At 55.8% G+C, this 17,391-nt stretch overlaps 1 protein-coding gene across 1 annotated transcript in view; it reads right to left on the minus strand.

Moving 5' to 3' along the window:
* Positions 1-17,391, minus strand: part of PDE6A (phosphodiesterase 6A) — a 59,399-nt gene that overhangs the window by 13,655 nt on the left and 28,353 nt on the right. The window contains exons 9-17 of the mRNA XM_005661807.3: positions 14,181-14,330; positions 13,251-13,394; positions 10,596-10,661; positions 10,226-10,372; positions 9,372-9,479; positions 6,824-6,933; positions 4,925-5,012; positions 4,677-4,777; positions 3,927-4,034 (exon numbers count right to left, since the gene is read on the minus strand). Coding sequence (XP_005661864.1) covers positions 3,927-4,034; positions 4,677-4,777; positions 4,925-5,012; positions 6,824-6,933; positions 9,372-9,479; positions 10,226-10,372; positions 10,596-10,661; positions 13,251-13,394; positions 14,181-14,330 — 1,022 coding nt within the window. The remainder of the gene's footprint in view (positions 1-3,926; positions 4,035-4,676; positions 4,778-4,924; positions 5,013-6,823; positions 6,934-9,371; positions 9,480-10,225; positions 10,373-10,595; positions 10,662-13,250; positions 13,395-14,180; positions 14,331-17,391) is intronic.

Raw genomic sequence — 17,391 nt, forward strand, 5'->3', positions numbered from 1 at the left:
TGAGTCGGGTCGATTAAAACACTATTCATTTTCATCTGTCTTCCAGGGTTGTATTTTTTTATAAACTGCTCTTATCTTACAACAAGTTTTAACTGTGTTTTCATCAAAATGTTGAAACTGCAGCTTTGACTCATTTAATTTATGGAAATGTTTGCCCTATAACATCACTGGAAGTGCCAGTCTTGTACTGTCAACGAAAGCAGGCGAATCACACTGGTTTCTGTGTGAAAGAATCTGATTCTGTTTCTCAGTTCTTATAAGCGTGTTCGAATGCACCGCAGCGACGCCTACCTTATTATTTATTCTTAACTCTAGGAAAGGGAGAGGTGGACGGATGCGTGTGTGGTGGGCCAGAGAGACAGACAGCGAGGCAGCAGGGGCGACAGCAGGTGCTGCCGCCTCCATTCCTTCCTGGGGCACCTCGCCCCTGAGAGCGGGCCCATCCCTGAGCTGTGGGACCGCCTCTGAGGAAGGACGGGGTTAAATGACAAGTGCCTTAGCTCCTGCTGCCTCTGCATACAATCTAGAACGAAACTCTCCACTTCTACAGCCTCGTTTGGCTTTTAACAAAATTAAATATATGAGAGGAACCGGGAAGCCCTCCCCCGGACAGGCAGCGCCACGAGTGAAAGCAGCTGGGAGGACCCTGTATTTGCTGTCCCTGCGTGTGATGCCCCAGATGTCTTGGCACCTCGGCTTCAGGAAAGGGCGAGCTCGCCTTGATGGTGTCGCTTGAGAGGGGAGTTGGGACTTTCTCAGGAAGATAACGCGCAGAGCGGGAGCTGTGACTCCTTTGAGGCCACCCGCGTCCTGCACGGCTTTCGGGGTTGGGGGGCTGTGTGCTCCAGTCGGGGCTGCCTTGGCTTTTGCAAGGATGGAGCAAGTCCTGCTTCGGGCGCTCTCTCTCTTTTTAAGGCCGTATGACACTGCGTCGCGTCATGTTTTTAACTCAGGCCCCGTCATGGTTGGTGACGTTTTTTCGATCTGTGGTTACACATAAGGCTGCACTGAGTAGTTTTGTACGTACTCCTTGGAGCACGTTTGGGAGCAAGTCTGGGGGTGTCCCAGATGTGGGGTCGCTGGTCAGAGCGGGGGCATTTACCCTTTGGCTGGGCACGGCCCACCGTGCGGCTGCACCTGCCGATGCTCCCACCACAGTGGGTGGGTTGCCTGCTGTCCTTCACTCTGCCCGGCGCTGTGTGTCAGCAACGGTCTCGTCTTTGCCAGGAGGAGGGTGAACGGTTCTGTCTCGAGGTGGTTTCACCTTGCGTTTCGCTCACGCTGGGGGCCCAGGCATCGGCTTTTCATCTGTTTCTCTCCCGCTGGGATTCCTTTTCTGAGAATAGCTGCTCCTGCCGTTCGCTGGGCTTTTCTATGCGATTTTCTTTTCTATCACCTTTTTCTTCGATGACTGCTGAGGAAATGAGCTCTTTTTCTGCCAGAAGCGTTGCACCTCTTTCCCCCAGTTGGGCACACGCAGTCTGACTCGGCTGTGTGTTCTTGTATGTGTGTGCAAACATCTCTAATTTTTACGTAGTCAAATTTATCAATCTAGTTATGATTTTTGAATTTTACGTCACACTTGGGAAAGCTCGCTCTGAAGTTATTCTCTCTCTCTTTTTTTTTTTTTTTTTGTCTTTTAGGGCCGCACCCGCGGCATATGGAGGTTCCCAGGCAGGGGTCGAATCAGAGCTGTAGCGCCGGCCTACGCCAGAGCCACAGCAACGCGGGATCCGAGCCGCGTCTGCAACCCACACCACAGCTCATGGCAACGCTCATGATGCTTAACCCGCTGAGCAAGGCCAGGGATCGAACCCACAACTTCATGGTTCCTCATCGGATTCGTTAACCACTGAGCGACAACGGGAACTCCTGAAGTTATTCTTTTAAATGTCCATGCTGTCTTCCTCTCTGCCTTTTTGTGTTTTCTCAATCCTTGAAAAATCCTTGATGCATCTGGAATTGATTTTGCTGTAGGAGGACACAGGGCTCCACTGCTACGGTGGCATGTGAACTGTATTTGGTCTTTGTCCCTGGTCCTCACACAAAGCCCCAAAACTCTTGGATTTCGTGCGTGATAAGTGTCCTGTCCTTCGAGAAGCCCCTCGGGACTTATGCTAATTAAGTGACATCGGGTGGGTCCCTAGATGGGTTCAGAAAAACCAAGCAAGGAGAGGGATGGAACCTTTCAGGCCCCCCCCTCGCCCCGCGCTGACCCCAGGTAAGGGGAGTGGGAGCTGCCGCTAAGCTTACAAAACTCTTGAGCAGTGAGAGTTAATGAGCTCCAGGGCTGGGGACTCTGCCCCCTTCCATGGGCTGGAAGTGCCTGCTGCATGGACCCTCCTGGCCTTGCCCTCTGGACCTTGTCATCTGGCTGTTCTGTATTCTTTACAATAACCCTTAGAAGAAACTGCTAAGTCAGTTGCTGCTCAGTCAGAGCCCAGGCAATCACTGGGTCCGAATGGACGCCAGTCCTGGGGGCCGAGCCCTGAGTCCGTGGGATCTGACGCCGCTTCCTGGTAGATGGTGTGAGAATTCAGTTTGTAGGACCCCCAGTCAGTGTTTGCTGAGAACTGCAGCATCGCTTAGCGGTGTTGGGAAAAACCCATCAGACCCCTTCGTGGTCCCAACGCCATTTGTGAGATGACCCCTCTCTCCACTTCGGGCGCAGGCAGGGGCTTTGGGCCTGTCCACTGACCTGTCCCCTTTGTGCCCAGACGGAACTGCCTTCAGTCCTGCTGGCCCTTGTCTTTCTCTTCTTTGTCAGAATTTTCTGGCTGTTGCTGCCTACTGATGTCTCCTGAGAGCTGTGGAACTGGCTTCTGCATCCCCAGCAGAGTAGCTCTTTCCCCTGGCTCCTTACACGAACACGCGGGAGAAGGGACAGCTCTCGGTACTGGGTCCCCGTTCAAGAGGTCAGCGTTCGTCCACTCCCTTGGCGCTTCTGCAGCACCATGTTGAAAGGGACAGCAGGGCAGCGGCCAGTCTGCCCGGCGGCGGCTGCAGCCAGGGTGTGCCCCCTGCTTCAGTGGCTGTAGCATCGGAGGACCTCTGCGGAGGCCTGGCTGGACAACCTCAAAGCCGAGGGAGGGCCGCTGGCCACCTGCCCGTCTGCCCTGGGCCTGTCCCAGCAGTCGCCCCCTCCTCTGCTGCAAGGACGTGCAGCATCTGTGCCCCCGTGAAACCTCATCTCCACAGCAGCACGTGGGGCAAACCAACAACGCTTCTCCGGGAAGCGCTCAGGCCTTGGCTCCTGTGACATCAATGCCCAGTGCCCGCCATCACCGGGGAGCCAGGCCCAACTGGCACAGGCCACACACTCACCAAAGGCCTCAAATAGGCACGTGTCACCCTCACCGGTGAAGGTGAGTCACGGAAGCGCGCTGAGCAAGCTGAAAGGAGAGACTCCAGACACCTCCAAGTGGAGTCCCGTTAGCAGAGCGTGTGCCAGCGAGACACAAATGTCACATAAGCCACGTCAGTAATTGTGAGTCACGCAGCTGCTCCGCAGGCCCTTGCCTGTCTGAAGGACACTGCCAAAGGTAACCCCGTGTATTTGGGGGATACTACGCATCCCTCAAACTACAGTTGGTCCAGTGCTCTAAGTCGTATCCAAAGCTTTAACGTTATATCACTTCACCACCCCAATTCTGAATTTGAGGATAAAAATACTGCAAAGCGTGTACTTTTTGTGTACAAAAAAATACAACCGTAGTATCCTGTCTTGCATTTTTGTCCTAAGATACCGATGCAGCATCGCGTCTGCGCAGGGCTGTTCGGCGAAACCTCACCGTTCCCCGTGTCAGGGGCCCCAGGTTGCACCGCGTCGCAGGGCTCCCTCGCCGCCAGCCAGGCCTGTCCGGCAGCATCCTGCCTCGTGAGCCTGGGCCCGAGGGCATCGGGGTTTCAGCCTCGTCTCAACTCACATGACGATCTCCTTGCGAGTCTGCTCCAGCATCATGTACTGCGTCCACTCCTGCTGCGTCTCGTACGTCTTCGACTGATCCACGATCTTTTGGAACATGGTCCTCTTCCTGCAGAAGGAACATTCCAGTTATGAAAGGAGCACCTCCCGGAACGGGGCAACACCTGGGCTGTGAACGCTGGCCCTTTCAGAGAGAGGCGCCCTAAGACAAGATAATTAAGAAGTGCCCGTGGTGGCGTAGCGGTAACAGACCCCGCTAGCATCCATGAGGACGTGGGGCTGGTCCCTGGCCTCGCTCCGTGGGTGAAGCATCTGGCGTGGCTGTGAGCTGTGGTGTAAGTCGCAGGTGCGGCTCGGATCCGGCGTGGCTGTGGCTGTGGTGGAGGCCGGCGGCTACAGCTCCGATTCGTCCCCTGGCCTGGGAACCTCCATATGCTGCGGGTGCGGCCCTAAAAAGACAGTATGTATATGCTGATATAAAAAAGCAGCCCTATGTCTAGCGTTAGGGCTATAATATAATAATTATTATTATATAATATAATTTTGATATATCATTAAAAGCAAAAAGACGGTTAAAAGAGCTAAGGCCTGGAAGCCAAGACCTGGTTCTAACTCGGACTCTTCCGAGGGTCTGGTATCTGATCTCGGCAAATCTTCCCCTGGGCCTCCGTGCCGCCCCCTGTCTAGGGGGAGTTGCGGGGACCGCCCTGTCCGCGGCCGGCGCCGGGCGCACGGGGGTGTGGGGACCAACTTGAAGTAGAGGGCGAGGTCGGTGGCGATGATGGCGATGTCCATCATGTGGATCGCGTGCTCGTGCTGCCTGCGGTTGAGGTTTTGGAAGATGTTCAGGCTCTGGAGAGAAAACCGCAGGAGACGCGTGAGACGTGACGCGGGCAGGCGAGGCGCCCAACCCCCGACGCCACCCCAGGCCGTGGGGCGGCCGCCCAGGCCCCGCTGGGCTTCCTCTGGGGTGGGGCCCTGCCGGGGCCCTCGTCCTACCTCATCCCTCAGCAACGTTTTGCCGAACTCCAGGTGGTGTCTTTCCAAGATGGAAGACCCGTGGAGCTTGGCCAGTGGGTTCTGGGATCTGAATGGGAGAGAAAGACACACACACACACACACAGGATCAGCGCGGAGTGGCTGAGATGAAGCTGAGAGACATCCCGTCCCTCACCTCCCGCTTCTGCCGGCAGAGCGGCTGAAGAGCAGGGACCAGAAGGACCTGGCCGCGCAGTGAGGCAGTGAGCGCGAGTACGGGAGAGCAGGTGTCCTGACCCTCAGGCTTTAGCCTTCTCCACATCTGTTCCGAGACTGCACATCTGGTTGTGGACTCCCTAGAAAGTCTATTGCGGAGTGCGGACACTTACCTCCAGCAAAAGACGCAAACACACACACGGCCACATGAAATTTTAGAGATTTACGCATCTCCATAGCCACCCGTGGACCCTGGCAGCAGGCCACATAGTTTGAAGGTCACCAAGCCCCAGACCCTCCATAGCTGGGTCCTGGGGGAAGCCGCTGAACGCCCATAAGCAGTATATTGGTTCGTGCCTTTATCCAGTGAAGATTTGTTGAGCACTTAGCATGTGCCAAGCTTAGCTTCCCATGAGGTGAGATGTAAACACAACTCTAGCCTCGCAGCAGAGGCAGGAATTGAGAAAACTCAGAGAAGCATGTTCTGGAGCTTGTTAATGACTTACAGGCCATGGGCCCTGAGAAGACCCTAAGTTTCCATGTGTATCATGTGGTATCACCTTGTCCCCGCTCTGTCCAGCCCACAAAGCAGTCGTGAGGGTCCACCGAGGCCCGAGGCCAAGGACCCTGCTTCAGGGCCATCTGGACATGAGCTCTGTGTGGGCGGTGGCGGTGTCTGGTTTGCTCGCCGTGGGAATCCCAGCCCGCTGCACTGGTTTCAGGGGCGTTACAAAGCCCAGGGGATTAAGTGAGAGCCATTATCAGTTACCACCATCTGGGCTTCAGCGAGTTCAGCGGGTACCACGGGAAGGAGGAGGCGGAGGGAGTGATTTATGAGTCTCCTGCTGCTGCTCTAGCAAATTACCCAAACTTAATGGCTTAAAGCAATAGCTATTTATTACCCTACATACAGCTCTGGAGTTCAGAGGGCAGAGGCGGGTCTGCACAGGTGCTCCTTCTCTGGAGCCCTGGGGAGACTGTCCCCTTGCCTTTTCCGACCTCTAGAGGCCCCTGTTCTCCCTGGCTTGTGGCCCTTCCTCCATCTTCAAAGCCAACAGTGTAGCATCTTCTGAGCCCTCTGATGTCCTACCTCCTTCTTAAAAGGACCCTTCTGATGACATGCCCCCGCCCCCCCGGTTGGATAATCCTATGTGTCACAATCCTTAACTGTTGTAGATCAACTGTAATAAAAAAATTTTTAAATAAATTAACTTTTCCTGGGGGGGGGGGGAATCCCTAATCATATCTTCATATCTGCAAGTTTCTTTTGAATGTAAGGCAACATATTCCCAAGTCGAGGCGTTTGAGTCCGGATGTATTTGGGGCCTTTCTCTTCCTCCTTTCCTCTCTCGTTCCTTCCTCCCTCCCTCTTCCTTGCTTTCTTCCTCCCCTCTCTCTCCCTTCCTTCCTTCCTTCCTTCTTCCTTTCTTTCTTTCACCACACCCATGGTGTATGGACGTTCCTGGGCCAGGGATTGAATCTGAGCTGCAGCTGCGACCTGAGCTGCCGCAGTCGGATTCTTGACCCTTGAGGGCCATTCCTGGGTCCGCCACAGGGCTTTACCCAGACCCAAGGGAAGGAGGAAGCGGGAGCCTGTGGACGGCAGGACTGCCCCTTGGCAAGCGAGTCTGAGAGCTGTTCAGAGTGAAATGATCGACCCTGGAGGCAGGCAGCAGTCAGGAGGGCCACTGAGGGCGAACTTACTTCATCTGGTAGAGATTGTTGGTGCCTCTGTGGTCAATGTCGTGGCAGAAGGCAGCCGTGACCATGGCCAAGGCCTCCAGGTCCGTGAAGTATCGCTTCAGCTTTCCCGTCTGGAAAGGCAGTTGGGGGGCCGCTCAGTCCAGGGCCGAGAGGACGGGTGTGGGGCGAGGGCCCGGACTCAGAGACGGGCCTGACCGTGGCTCTACCCAGAGCGCCACAGGGCAACCAGATGTCTGCCGTGACTGGGGGGTTCCTGGGGTGTGGGGCTTTCTGGGCCAGAACTGGGACAGTCGGGGAGAACGGGGCTGTGGGCCGCCTTCTCCTGCGTGACCTTAGCCGGTCCCACGGCCCTCGGGGCCTCCGTTTCTCCTTCTGCACATCCAAGGCGGAGGGCCTCAGGCTAGGCGATGGGTGAGCAGCCCTCGCCCTTGGGTTTCAGGATGTAGAGGGTTTGCGAACCTGGCCAGACTGGGAAAGCAGAGCTTCTAAACCGTTTAGGCCCCGCCCAGGAGAGTGTCCCTGAGCCTTCCTCCAACACTGGACTCCTTGTTTGCGCTGGAGAGAAGGTGGAAGGACCGTGGGGAGGCCTGACGCTGCGGCTCCAGGGAAGCCATGAAGCCCAAGCGGCGCATTTGCCCTTTGCTGGCCACCTGGCCAGGGCGCCGCCTCCGGGTCACAGAGCTTTCTCTGTCCTGGGCGGTCCGGCCGCGGGGGCGGGAGTGCGGACGAGGAGGCTGGACCAGGGCAGAGATGTGCATCGTGGCCTGGGTGGGACATCACTTTAAAGGGATATAAGGAGTTCCCGTCGTGGCGCAGTGGTGAACGGATCCGACGAGGAACCGTGAGGTTGCGGGTTCGGTCCCTGCCCTTGCTCCGTGGGTTAACGATCCAGCGGGTTCGGTCCCTGCCCTTGCTCCGTGGGTTAACGATCCAGCGTTGCCGTGAGCTGTGGTGTAGGTTGCAGACATGGCTCGGATCCCGCGTTGCTGTGGCTCTGGCGTAGGCCGGTGGCTACAGCTCCGATTCAACCCCTAGCCTGGGAACCTCCATATGCCGCGGGAGCGGCCCAAGAACCAAGAGATAGCAACAATAACAACAACAAAAAGAAAAGACAAAAAAAAAAAAAAAAGTTTAAAGGAATATAAAAGCTCCAGACCGTCGAAGACAAAAAGACCGCCTCGGCCCATACACGTAGGTCTGTCCGTCCAAGGACAGGGAGCGCTGTCTGCAATAGTGAGGGGCCCAACTCAGCGCCCGGGCCCAACGGGAGGAGGCTGGGCGAGAAACGGTGACCTGGTTCCACAACGCGGAAGCCTGTGACACCAGAACATTCGCTAAAGGATAAGCCCTGAAAACATTCTGCAGAGTTCCCATCGTGGCTCAGAAGAAACGAATCTGACTAGTATCCTCGAGGACGCGGGTTGGATCCCTGGCCTCGCTCCGTGGGTTAAGGATCCGGCGTTGCCCTGAGCTGTGGTGTAGGCGGCAGGCGTGGCTCAGACCTGGCATTTCGGTGGCTGTGGCGCAGGCCGGCGGCTACAGCTCTGATTCATCCCCTCGCCTGGGAACCTCCATAAGCCGCGGGTGCAGCCCTAGAAAGACAAAACAAAACAAAACAAAACATGGTGCTAAGTGAAACAAGCCTGACACAAAGGGACAAATGCTGTCCAATTCTCCTTGGGTGGCGTGCCGATACATGACCAAATGCATAGAGACCACGACAGTGGAATGTGGTCGCCAGAGACCGGGGAGGGCGGGAAGTGGGGGTCGTGTGAATGTTGGCGGGGGATGGGGGCGGGGTGCGTGCGCGCGCGGATCGCTCTGAAGGCGGGGGCAGCGACGGCTGCCCAGTGCTGCGACCTCATGCCCCCGAACTGTACACCCCAGCACGGGTAAAATGATGTACTGTAGGCTCTGCGTATTTTGCCATAAAAATATATATACTCACAAAGAATGTGACTGATGTGATGATGTATTTTCAAATGAAAAAAGGATATGACAGAAATCACTTTCCCGGGAGTTCCCGTCGTGGCGCAGTGGTTAACGAATCCGACTAGGAACCGTGAGGTGGCAGGTTCGGTCCCTGCCCTTGCTCAGTGGGTTAAGGATCCGGCATTGCCGTGAGCTGTGGTGTAGGTTGCAGATGTGGCTGGGATCCCGCGTTGCTGTGGCTCTGGCGTAGGCCGGTGGCTACAGCTCCGATTGGACTCCTAGCCTGGGAACCTCCATATGCCGCAGAAGCAGTCCTAGAAAAGGCAAAAAGACCAAAAAAAAAGTCAAGAAAAGAAATCACTTAATTGGTTATAAACAAAATAAACGCTGTGTTTTCGTGGGTGAACGAATGCAAAACGTGCCATGGTTTTTCTCCAGATACTGGATGGGGGGGATGCAGCTCTTTCCAAAACTGTACTATGCTTCTCTCTCCTTGGAAAGCATTCATGGGAAGCAGGCACTCCCTTTGCATGGTTTCGGAAAAGACGGCTGTGGCTTGTGCCCGGGGTGCCTGGGGCCGCCCGCTCCCGCCCGCCGCCCGCCGGCCCGGCCGTACCACCAGCAAGGAGAACATGGTTTGGCCCACGTTGAAGCCGTGCCGCCAGTTGTGGTAGGTGATCCTGCGGTAGCCCTTGCTCAGCGAGTACATGAACCGCACCAGGGCCTGCAACACACGCGCGCGCGCGGGTCAGGGAGGCGCCCCGCCCGGCCCCCACCCTGCGGGCCGCCTGGGGACCTGGCACCAGATGCCAAGGAGCGCTGGGCGGACACCTGCGTAGACGACGAGGGTGGTGGTGCTTACGAAAGGAGGCCCGGGGAGGCGCTGGCGGGCTGAAATGCAGAAGAACCAAAGGGTCTCTAACCACTGCTTCTCAGACGCGCATGTGCGGCTGCCTGGGGCGCAGGGGCGGGGGGCACTTATTTAAACAAGTTCGGATTCCGTGTGTGTGGATCCATTCTCAAGGGTGCTGATGCGGTTTGGGGCAACACACTGAGAACCCCTGCTGGAACCCAAGTCTGGGAAATGCTGCATGGTAATCCCCGCTCCCCCAGCCCCCAGCCCCCTGGGTGCACGCCCAGCACACCGGCGGAATCCTGTTTTCATTGATTTAAGCCACAGTTCCTGCCCCGTTGGCCTGTAGAACCGTTTTGTGCGGGGGAGGGGGGGGTTGGTTTTTGGCATCCGGGTATCCAGCCGTCGAACTTGGGGCCTTGGACCCCGCCGCGAGCAGCGCCGCCGTTCAGCGGAACCAAGTGTCTCGTGATGAGTGACTCCCCTGCGTGTGCCCGACGGATGCTGAAGGCCTTGGAGCCGCCGGCACGCTCTTTTTAAAGGGGGTTTGTGGGCCGAGTTCAACAGTGAGAGCCAAGGGGACGCAGAGGGACGGACGTGGCCTGTCGGGCCCTCACCTCCTGGGGGATGTGGAATTTGTCCACCACCCTGAGCTCGTAGTACATGCGAATCCCGCACTTCACCAGCTCCAGCTCCGTCAGCGGCAGGTCGCTGAAGTGGAATTTGCTGATTTCGTATTTCTCTGCGTCCGGCAGCTCTTCTCGCTGCGTGAGACATGGAGCCAGGTGACCGGGGCACATGGAGCGACGGGGGGGGGTCTCTCTCCCCCTCCCCCTCCCCCTCCCCCGGCCCTGGCCCCACGCCCGACCCGGGTCTGCCCAGAGCATCAGAGCCGGGTGGCAGGGGCGGCGCTTGGCAGAGATGCTCCGTGCGCGAGCTTGGGGCCCACGCTGGTGGCAGGGGGGCCAGGGCTGCCGCCCGGCTCACCAGGATCTCAGCCAGTTCATCTTCCTCGCACTCCCACGGCTCCTTCCCGTACGTCTCTCTGGTTTTCTGCCGGGGCCCAAAATAGCAGAGGAAGAAAATGCGTTTACTACATCTGAGGCCTAAATCGATCTCTGCTTTTCCGCTCCCTTTCTCCTTCGTCCTTCAAAGGCCCGACAACAGAGCCGCCAACTCAGAGAGGTCGCCGCTCCATATTTACTGACAAGCAAAGTCCAGGCCATGGGCTTTGGAGCCACGGAGGTCTGTCTGCAAATTCCAGCCCTGCCACACCCTGCCGTGTTATGTAATGCCTCGGACGCCCCATCTCCTCACCTGTAAGGTGGGGATTATAAAAGCATTTAATTGGCGAATTAAAATTAGATGATGCAGGATTCCCCTTGCGGCACAGCAGAAATGAATGCGGCTGGTATCCGTGAGGATGCAGGTTCAATTCCTGGCCTCACTCAGTGGGCCAGGGATCTGGCATTGCCGTGAGCTGTGGTGTAGGTCGCAGACGCAGCTCGGATCCAGTGTTGCTGTGGCTGCGGCATAGGCCGGAGGCTGTAGCTGTGATTCTGTGGTTCCCCTAGCCTGGAAACTTCCGTTTGCCTCAGGTGTGGCCCTAAAAAGCACAACAAACGAACCCCCCCCCGCCAGGTATTGGAGTTCCCTTGTGGTGCAGTGGATTTTTTATTAAGGATTTGGCATTGTCACTGCTGTGGTGTGGGTTTGATCTCTATCCCAGAAACGCTCAATGCTGCAGGTACAGCCAAAAAAAAAGAAAAAAGGGAAAAAACATATATATTCAGCTAAATTAAATAATGCATGTACATCACTTAGAGCCAGGCTTAGCACATAGTAAACACTAGAATTAAATACTGTTGATATTCTTTTTTTTTTTTTTTTTTTTTTTGTCTTTTTTGCTATTTCTTGGGCTGCTCCCGCAGCATATGGAGGTTCCCAGGCTAGGGGTCTAATCGGAGCCGTAGCCACCAGCCTACGCCAGAGCCACAGCAACGCAGGATCTGAGCCACGTCTCCAACCTACACCACAGCTCACGGCAACGCCAGATCGTTAACCCACTGAGCAAGGGCAGGGACTGAACCTGCAACCTCATGGTTCCTAGTAAGATTTGTTAACCACTGCGCCAGGACGGGAACTCCCTGTTGATATTCTTAACTTTATTATTACTGACTAGGGGGTCCCAAGGCCCTGCTCATGGCCCCGGATCTTCCTGTCGCTGTGTGGCTTGAGGCACGTTCCTTCCCTCTCTGGGCCTATTTCCCCCTGCACCACAGGAGAAGTGAACCTGGGCCCAAAACTTGTTTCCGATTTCTTTCTTTTCATTTTTCTTTTTTGTCTTTTTAGGGCCGCACCTGTGGCATATGGAGGTTTCCAGGTTAGGGGTCGAATCAAAGCTGCAGCTGCCAGCCTGCACCACAGCCACAGCAATGCAGGATCAGGGCCATGTCTGTGACCTAGACCACAGCTCATGGCAGCACCGGGTCCTGAACCCACTGAGTGAGGCCAGGGATCGAACCCGTGTCCTCACGGGTACCTCAGATTGGTTTCTGCTGAGCCACGATGGGAACTCCTGTCTCCTTTTCTTGACCCAGAGTCCAGTCTATCAACTTTTATCCGGTTCGCCGAGGTTATGCCTCCATAGGGTCACGTATCCATTATTTGGCTAAAATGATGGACAGAGACCAGCAAACTAGGGCTCCGGCATCCCAACCACACACTTTCTCCTTAAATTACCTGCTCTTGGGACCAAAACGGTCACATTTGCCGTGGTACTGTCCTGGCTTAGGAAGAGCCCTCTGAAAATGCTGACTTGGGGTCTCCCCCCGCAGAGTCTGTCAGCCAACGTCTGGGGGCTCAGCTGGGCATCGTACCCCGTGCCCTTCGGCTGATTTGGTTTACTCCTAAAGCCTTGGTCGCTTTGAGACCAGAATCCCAGGAAAGGTGGATCGCTGATGTTCACATATCTTCGAAAGCACGCCGTCCAATTCCCCCCACCCCCCAGGTAATATCCCCTCCCCTGTGACGGGCCTGGCGTGCGACCGTCTAGCCCATGTTGGGTGTCTCTAGTGACAGGCAGCCTACCTCCCGAGGCAGCCCTCTCACACGATGACAGAGAATTGGCTTCTGATCCTGAGAACGGTTTAGTGAGACCTACTTAATGAGCTGGGTCATGTGGGGACAAGGGACTTCCCCTTCTGCACCTCGGTTTCTCATCTCTGCCGTGGGGGTGCAGTCCTTGCCCTGCCCCCCCGCACTGGGCCACTGTAAACACCCAGAGTGAAGCCACCTTGTGTCCTAGAAAGTGATAAACGAGACGGGGCATCCTGCTCACATCTGAGCCCTCAGAACGTCGCTGCTCACAAAGCGGGGGCTCGTGAGCGGACCTCGAGGGGAGGGTCTGAGAAACTGGCCCCTGTCCCTTGGTCTGCCAGCTAGAGCTTCGTCTCAGAGCAGGGACGGTGTGCGGCGACTGGGTCTCTGGTGCCAGGGTGGCCCCAAGCACAGGGAAAGAGGACGCTCCCAGAGCTGTCACGCCGAGGCTGGTCCCAGGATGCTAGTGATCCCGCCCTGGCTGTCCCCTCCTCACACAGAGCAGCCAATTCTAAGGCAGAGACGGGAAAAGCCACCACCCACCAGGATTTTCTGGATTTCTTCATTGTCGCACTTCACGTGGTATTTCACCATGTCTTGGAAAATATCCTTCCTGTTTTCCAGTTTGTTCATTGACTCGTAAGTGTCGGGATTTAGGACAGACCAGCCGAGGAACTGAGCCAGAGACTGAAAGGAGAGGAGGGGAGACTCAGCCGCACGACACCCAGGTTGAGCCTGTAACCCAGGGCAGCCCCTCCACAGCTGTTTTCTCAGCTATAAAACGGTTTTTTGTTTGTTTGTTTGTCTTTTTGCTATTTCTTGGGCTGCTCCTGTAGCATATGGAGGTTCCCAGGCTAGGGGTCCAATCGGAGCTGCAGCCACCGGCCTACACCAGAGCCACAGCAACGCGGGATCCGAGCCGCGTGTGCGACCTACACCACAGCTCACGGCAACGCCGGATCCTTAACCCACTGAGCAAGGCCAGGGATCGAACCCGCAACCTCATGGTTCCTCGTCGGATTTGTTAACCACTGCGCCACGACGGGACCTCTTATAAAACGGGTTTGATGGGCTGCGTGCGGCCCCTCCCGAGGGAGATGCTGTGAGAGATGCAGTGCCAGTGGGGGGGCTGCAGCCCACACCCAGCGTCCTTCCCGCGCACAGTGATTTCACGGAAGGGGGTGCGTTGTGCGTCCGTGGGGACCTGGGATGCCCGTGAACTCCCTACGTGCTGCTCAGTTTTGCTGTGAACCCAAAGCTGCTCTGAAAGGAAATGTTTCTTCATTTTTAAAAAGGGCACATGGATGTCTCAGAGCCGAGGCCGTGTGGAAGGGAGACCCCAGGGCACGCGAGCCGCCCCCATCCCTCCCGGCCCAGGGCAGCGGCTGCGGGCCCCACCCCGTGGCTCTGGAAGCCCGTCGGGCCCTGAGCCAACCCTGGGTCCCGAGGCCCAAGACCTCCTTGGAAACCTACCTCCATGAGCGTCTCGTCCATGTCGTCAAACGGTTTCCCATCTTTTCGATTGTAAAACGTAGCCACCCCAACAATTTCTTCCTTCTTGTTCACAATCGGCATCGAAAGGACATTTTTAATCATCCACCCAGACTCGTCCAGGGGCTCTTTCTGCAAGAGAAGAGCCGGACTGAGCTTCTCCGGGGACCAGGCTGCAGAGGCAGCGCTGACGGATCGAACGCTGTGTCGTCATCCGATCGGGGCGCAGGGGTCAGGCCTTGTGGGGCGCTGCATGGTTTTGGTCACTGGACGCAGGTTACCCGGCTCTGGGAGGGGACAGCTATGCTGTTTCACCCCCGTGATGGCAGGGCCGCTGTGGGCCAGGCGCGCGTGCATTGGCCGTTTACACACGCACCGGCCAGGGAGGAAGGTTCCCTTTCAGATAGAGGCGCTCACGGGAGGGGCCCGCCTAAAAGGGGCCGTGTTGGTGATGCTTATAAATTTAAAAAATTTTTATTAAAGTATAGTTGATTTACAGTGTTCCTTCAACTTCTGCTGTACAGCAAAGTGACCCAGTCACATATGTGTGTATATATATGTGTGCGTGTATATACATAGTCTTTCTTTCTTTTTTCTTTTCTTTTCTTTTTTTTTTTTTTTTTTGTCTTTTTAGGGCTGCACCCTCGGCACATGGACGTTCCCAGGCTAGGGGTCAGATCAGAGCTGCAGCTGCCGGCCTCCACCACAGCCACAGCCACATGGGATCCAAGCCACATCTGCAGTCTACACCACAGCTCACGGCCACGCAGGATCCTTAACCCACCGGGTGAGGCCAGGGATCGAACCCGCACCCTCATGGATACGAGTTGGGTTCATCACTGCTGAGCCACCGCAGGACGAACCCATGTCCTTTTGGGGTTTTCCGTAGTATCTTCCACCACGGCCTTTCCCGAGACTGGACACGGTTCCCTGTGCTGTGCAGTAGCACCTCATGGCTTATCCATTCAAATGTAAGTGTTTGCATCTACCAACCCCAAACTCCCCGTCCGTCCCCCTCCCTCCCTCCCTGCTGGCAAACACACGTCTGTTCTCCATGTCCCCATGGGATCTGTTTGTGTTTGTGGATAAGCTCATTTGCGCGTAGTTGAGATTTCGTATACGGGATACCATATGCTAGTGGACCCGTCAATAAGTATAAGCTGTAGCTCTGGCTCCTGGCCTGCCCTCCGTGTCCCTTTGAACTTGTCCCTGGATCTCTGTAGGCCTCAACGTTCTCGTCTATAGATGGAGACAGTCGTTAGAATATGTGCCTCGTGGAATGAATGAACAAATAGAGGTGAAATGTCTTGGTCAACCGTAAGGTGCCCTTTCTGAGCCTTTTTCCACCTGTCTGAGCTTCATTTAGATCATTTATAAAATAGACTAACTAAATTGAAAAACTTAATAAATAAAATGGGGATATGACTAGACGAGACTAGGTATGTCTCGGCTCTTTCCCCATTGATCTGCTAAATATTTATTGAATATTTTATAACGGGTAAGAGTCTGAGCGGGAGGCTAGGCGGCCAAGCAAGTGAAAGGCATGGGGGGTGGGGGGTGTCCTCTGGTACCTGGAAGGTAGCCAGGGCCACACAGCAGGTGGGACTTCTCTGGGGGGTGGAGGACAGAGGGGGTCAAGGGAGGCTTCTTGGAGCCGGAGGGTCTTCCAGCTTTTTGCAGGTTCTGAGGTTGTGAAGGTGGCGAGACGATAATAACGGTTTAAGTTGTGCTGAACTCAGCACTGGTGGGGGTGAGTCCCGAGGGATACAGAGTGTAGTCCAGGGAGCCCAGGGCTGTCGTCAGGAAACAAGTTCAAGCCCTGCCTTCCTCCCCACCCTCTGCCTCACCTTCCAGGAAGCCCTTCCCTCTGGAGGCCGGACAAGGACACAGAGTTTATTGCAAGTGAAAGGGTGTTAAGCAGAGAAGTTACTTGATACAACCTATGTTTTAAAAAAAGGGAGTTCCCGCTGTGACTCAGTGGTTATGAATCTGACGAGTATCCATGAGGAGGCGGGTTTGATCCCTGGCCTCACTCGGTGGGTGAAGGACCCGGCGTTGCCATGAGCTGTGCTGTAGGTCGCAGACGGGCTCAGATCTGCTGTGGCTGTGGCTGTGGTGTAGGCTGGCGGCTGCAGCTCTGATTCACCTCCTAGGCTGTGAACTTTTATATGCCGCGGGTACAGCCCTAAACAGCAAAAAAAAAAAAAAAAAAGCTTAGGCTGCTTTGTGGAGAATTTGTTGGAGGTACAAGACAGGAATTTTCTCTTTTAAGGGCCACACCTGCGGCATGTGGAGGTTCCCGGCTAGGGGTGGCATCGGAGCGGCAGCGGCCGGCCTGCACCACAGCCCCAGCCACGCCAGATGGTTAACCTACTGAGCCAGGCCAGGGATGGAACCCACATCCTCAAGGATACAGTAGGATTCGTTTCCACTGAACCCTGAGGGGAACACCGCCAGACAGGCATCTAAAAGCAAGATCGGATTTGATTTTTTCGAGTGGGTAAATTGCGGTTAATTGGATGACCTGGACCGAGACAGTTCCACGGGGGTTCTTGTCGGGTCCGCAGCGCTCGGCAGCCGTCGGGGCTGACACGGTCGGGGTCACACCGCCAGATGCACACGTTTAACCTCGCAAGTTTATTTCCTCTGAGGTGTTTCGTAACCGTCTTTAAGGAGTTAAAAAAAATCCACTGATTTTGCTGAGTCATTTTTCTTCCTTCTTAATTATTTCCTGGTTGCTCATGATTTGGTTTTTCGTACACCTCGTGCACGAAACTCAGCAAATATTGACAGGGCACCAGAGCCGAAGATGCCAAGAAAGATAAGCCCCAACCCTTGACCAAAGGAAACTGATATTTTGCCAAGAGGAAGTAGTTGGAGAGACAAGGATCATAAAAGCAGAGGTAAAAGGGAAATGCAGGAAGACAGACAGACGGCCTCTGCCTTCCTCCTCCGCTGCCCGTCCCAGGCTGCCCGTCTCCTCTGCTTCCCGCCCGGCAGCCTCCCTCTCCGCAGTCCTTGCTCTGCTGCCCAAACCCAGTTTCTCAGAACGCATTCCTTGACCCCCTCCGGATTCGGTCAGTCTCCCCTGAGAGGGCCCTTCCTCTGCCGTTCTGCCCTCTCTGCCCCTCGTGCCACCTGCTCGCCCCCCCCCCCGCCCCGCCCCGGAAGATCACGAGCTCCCGGAAGACAA

Source organism: Sus scrofa, chromosome 2, assembly GCF_000003025.6.
Source record: "Sus scrofa isolate TJ Tabasco breed Duroc chromosome 2, Sscrofa11.1, whole genome shotgun sequence".
NCBI classification, from domain to species: domain Eukaryota; kingdom Metazoa; phylum Chordata; class Mammalia; order Artiodactyla; family Suidae; genus Sus; species Sus scrofa.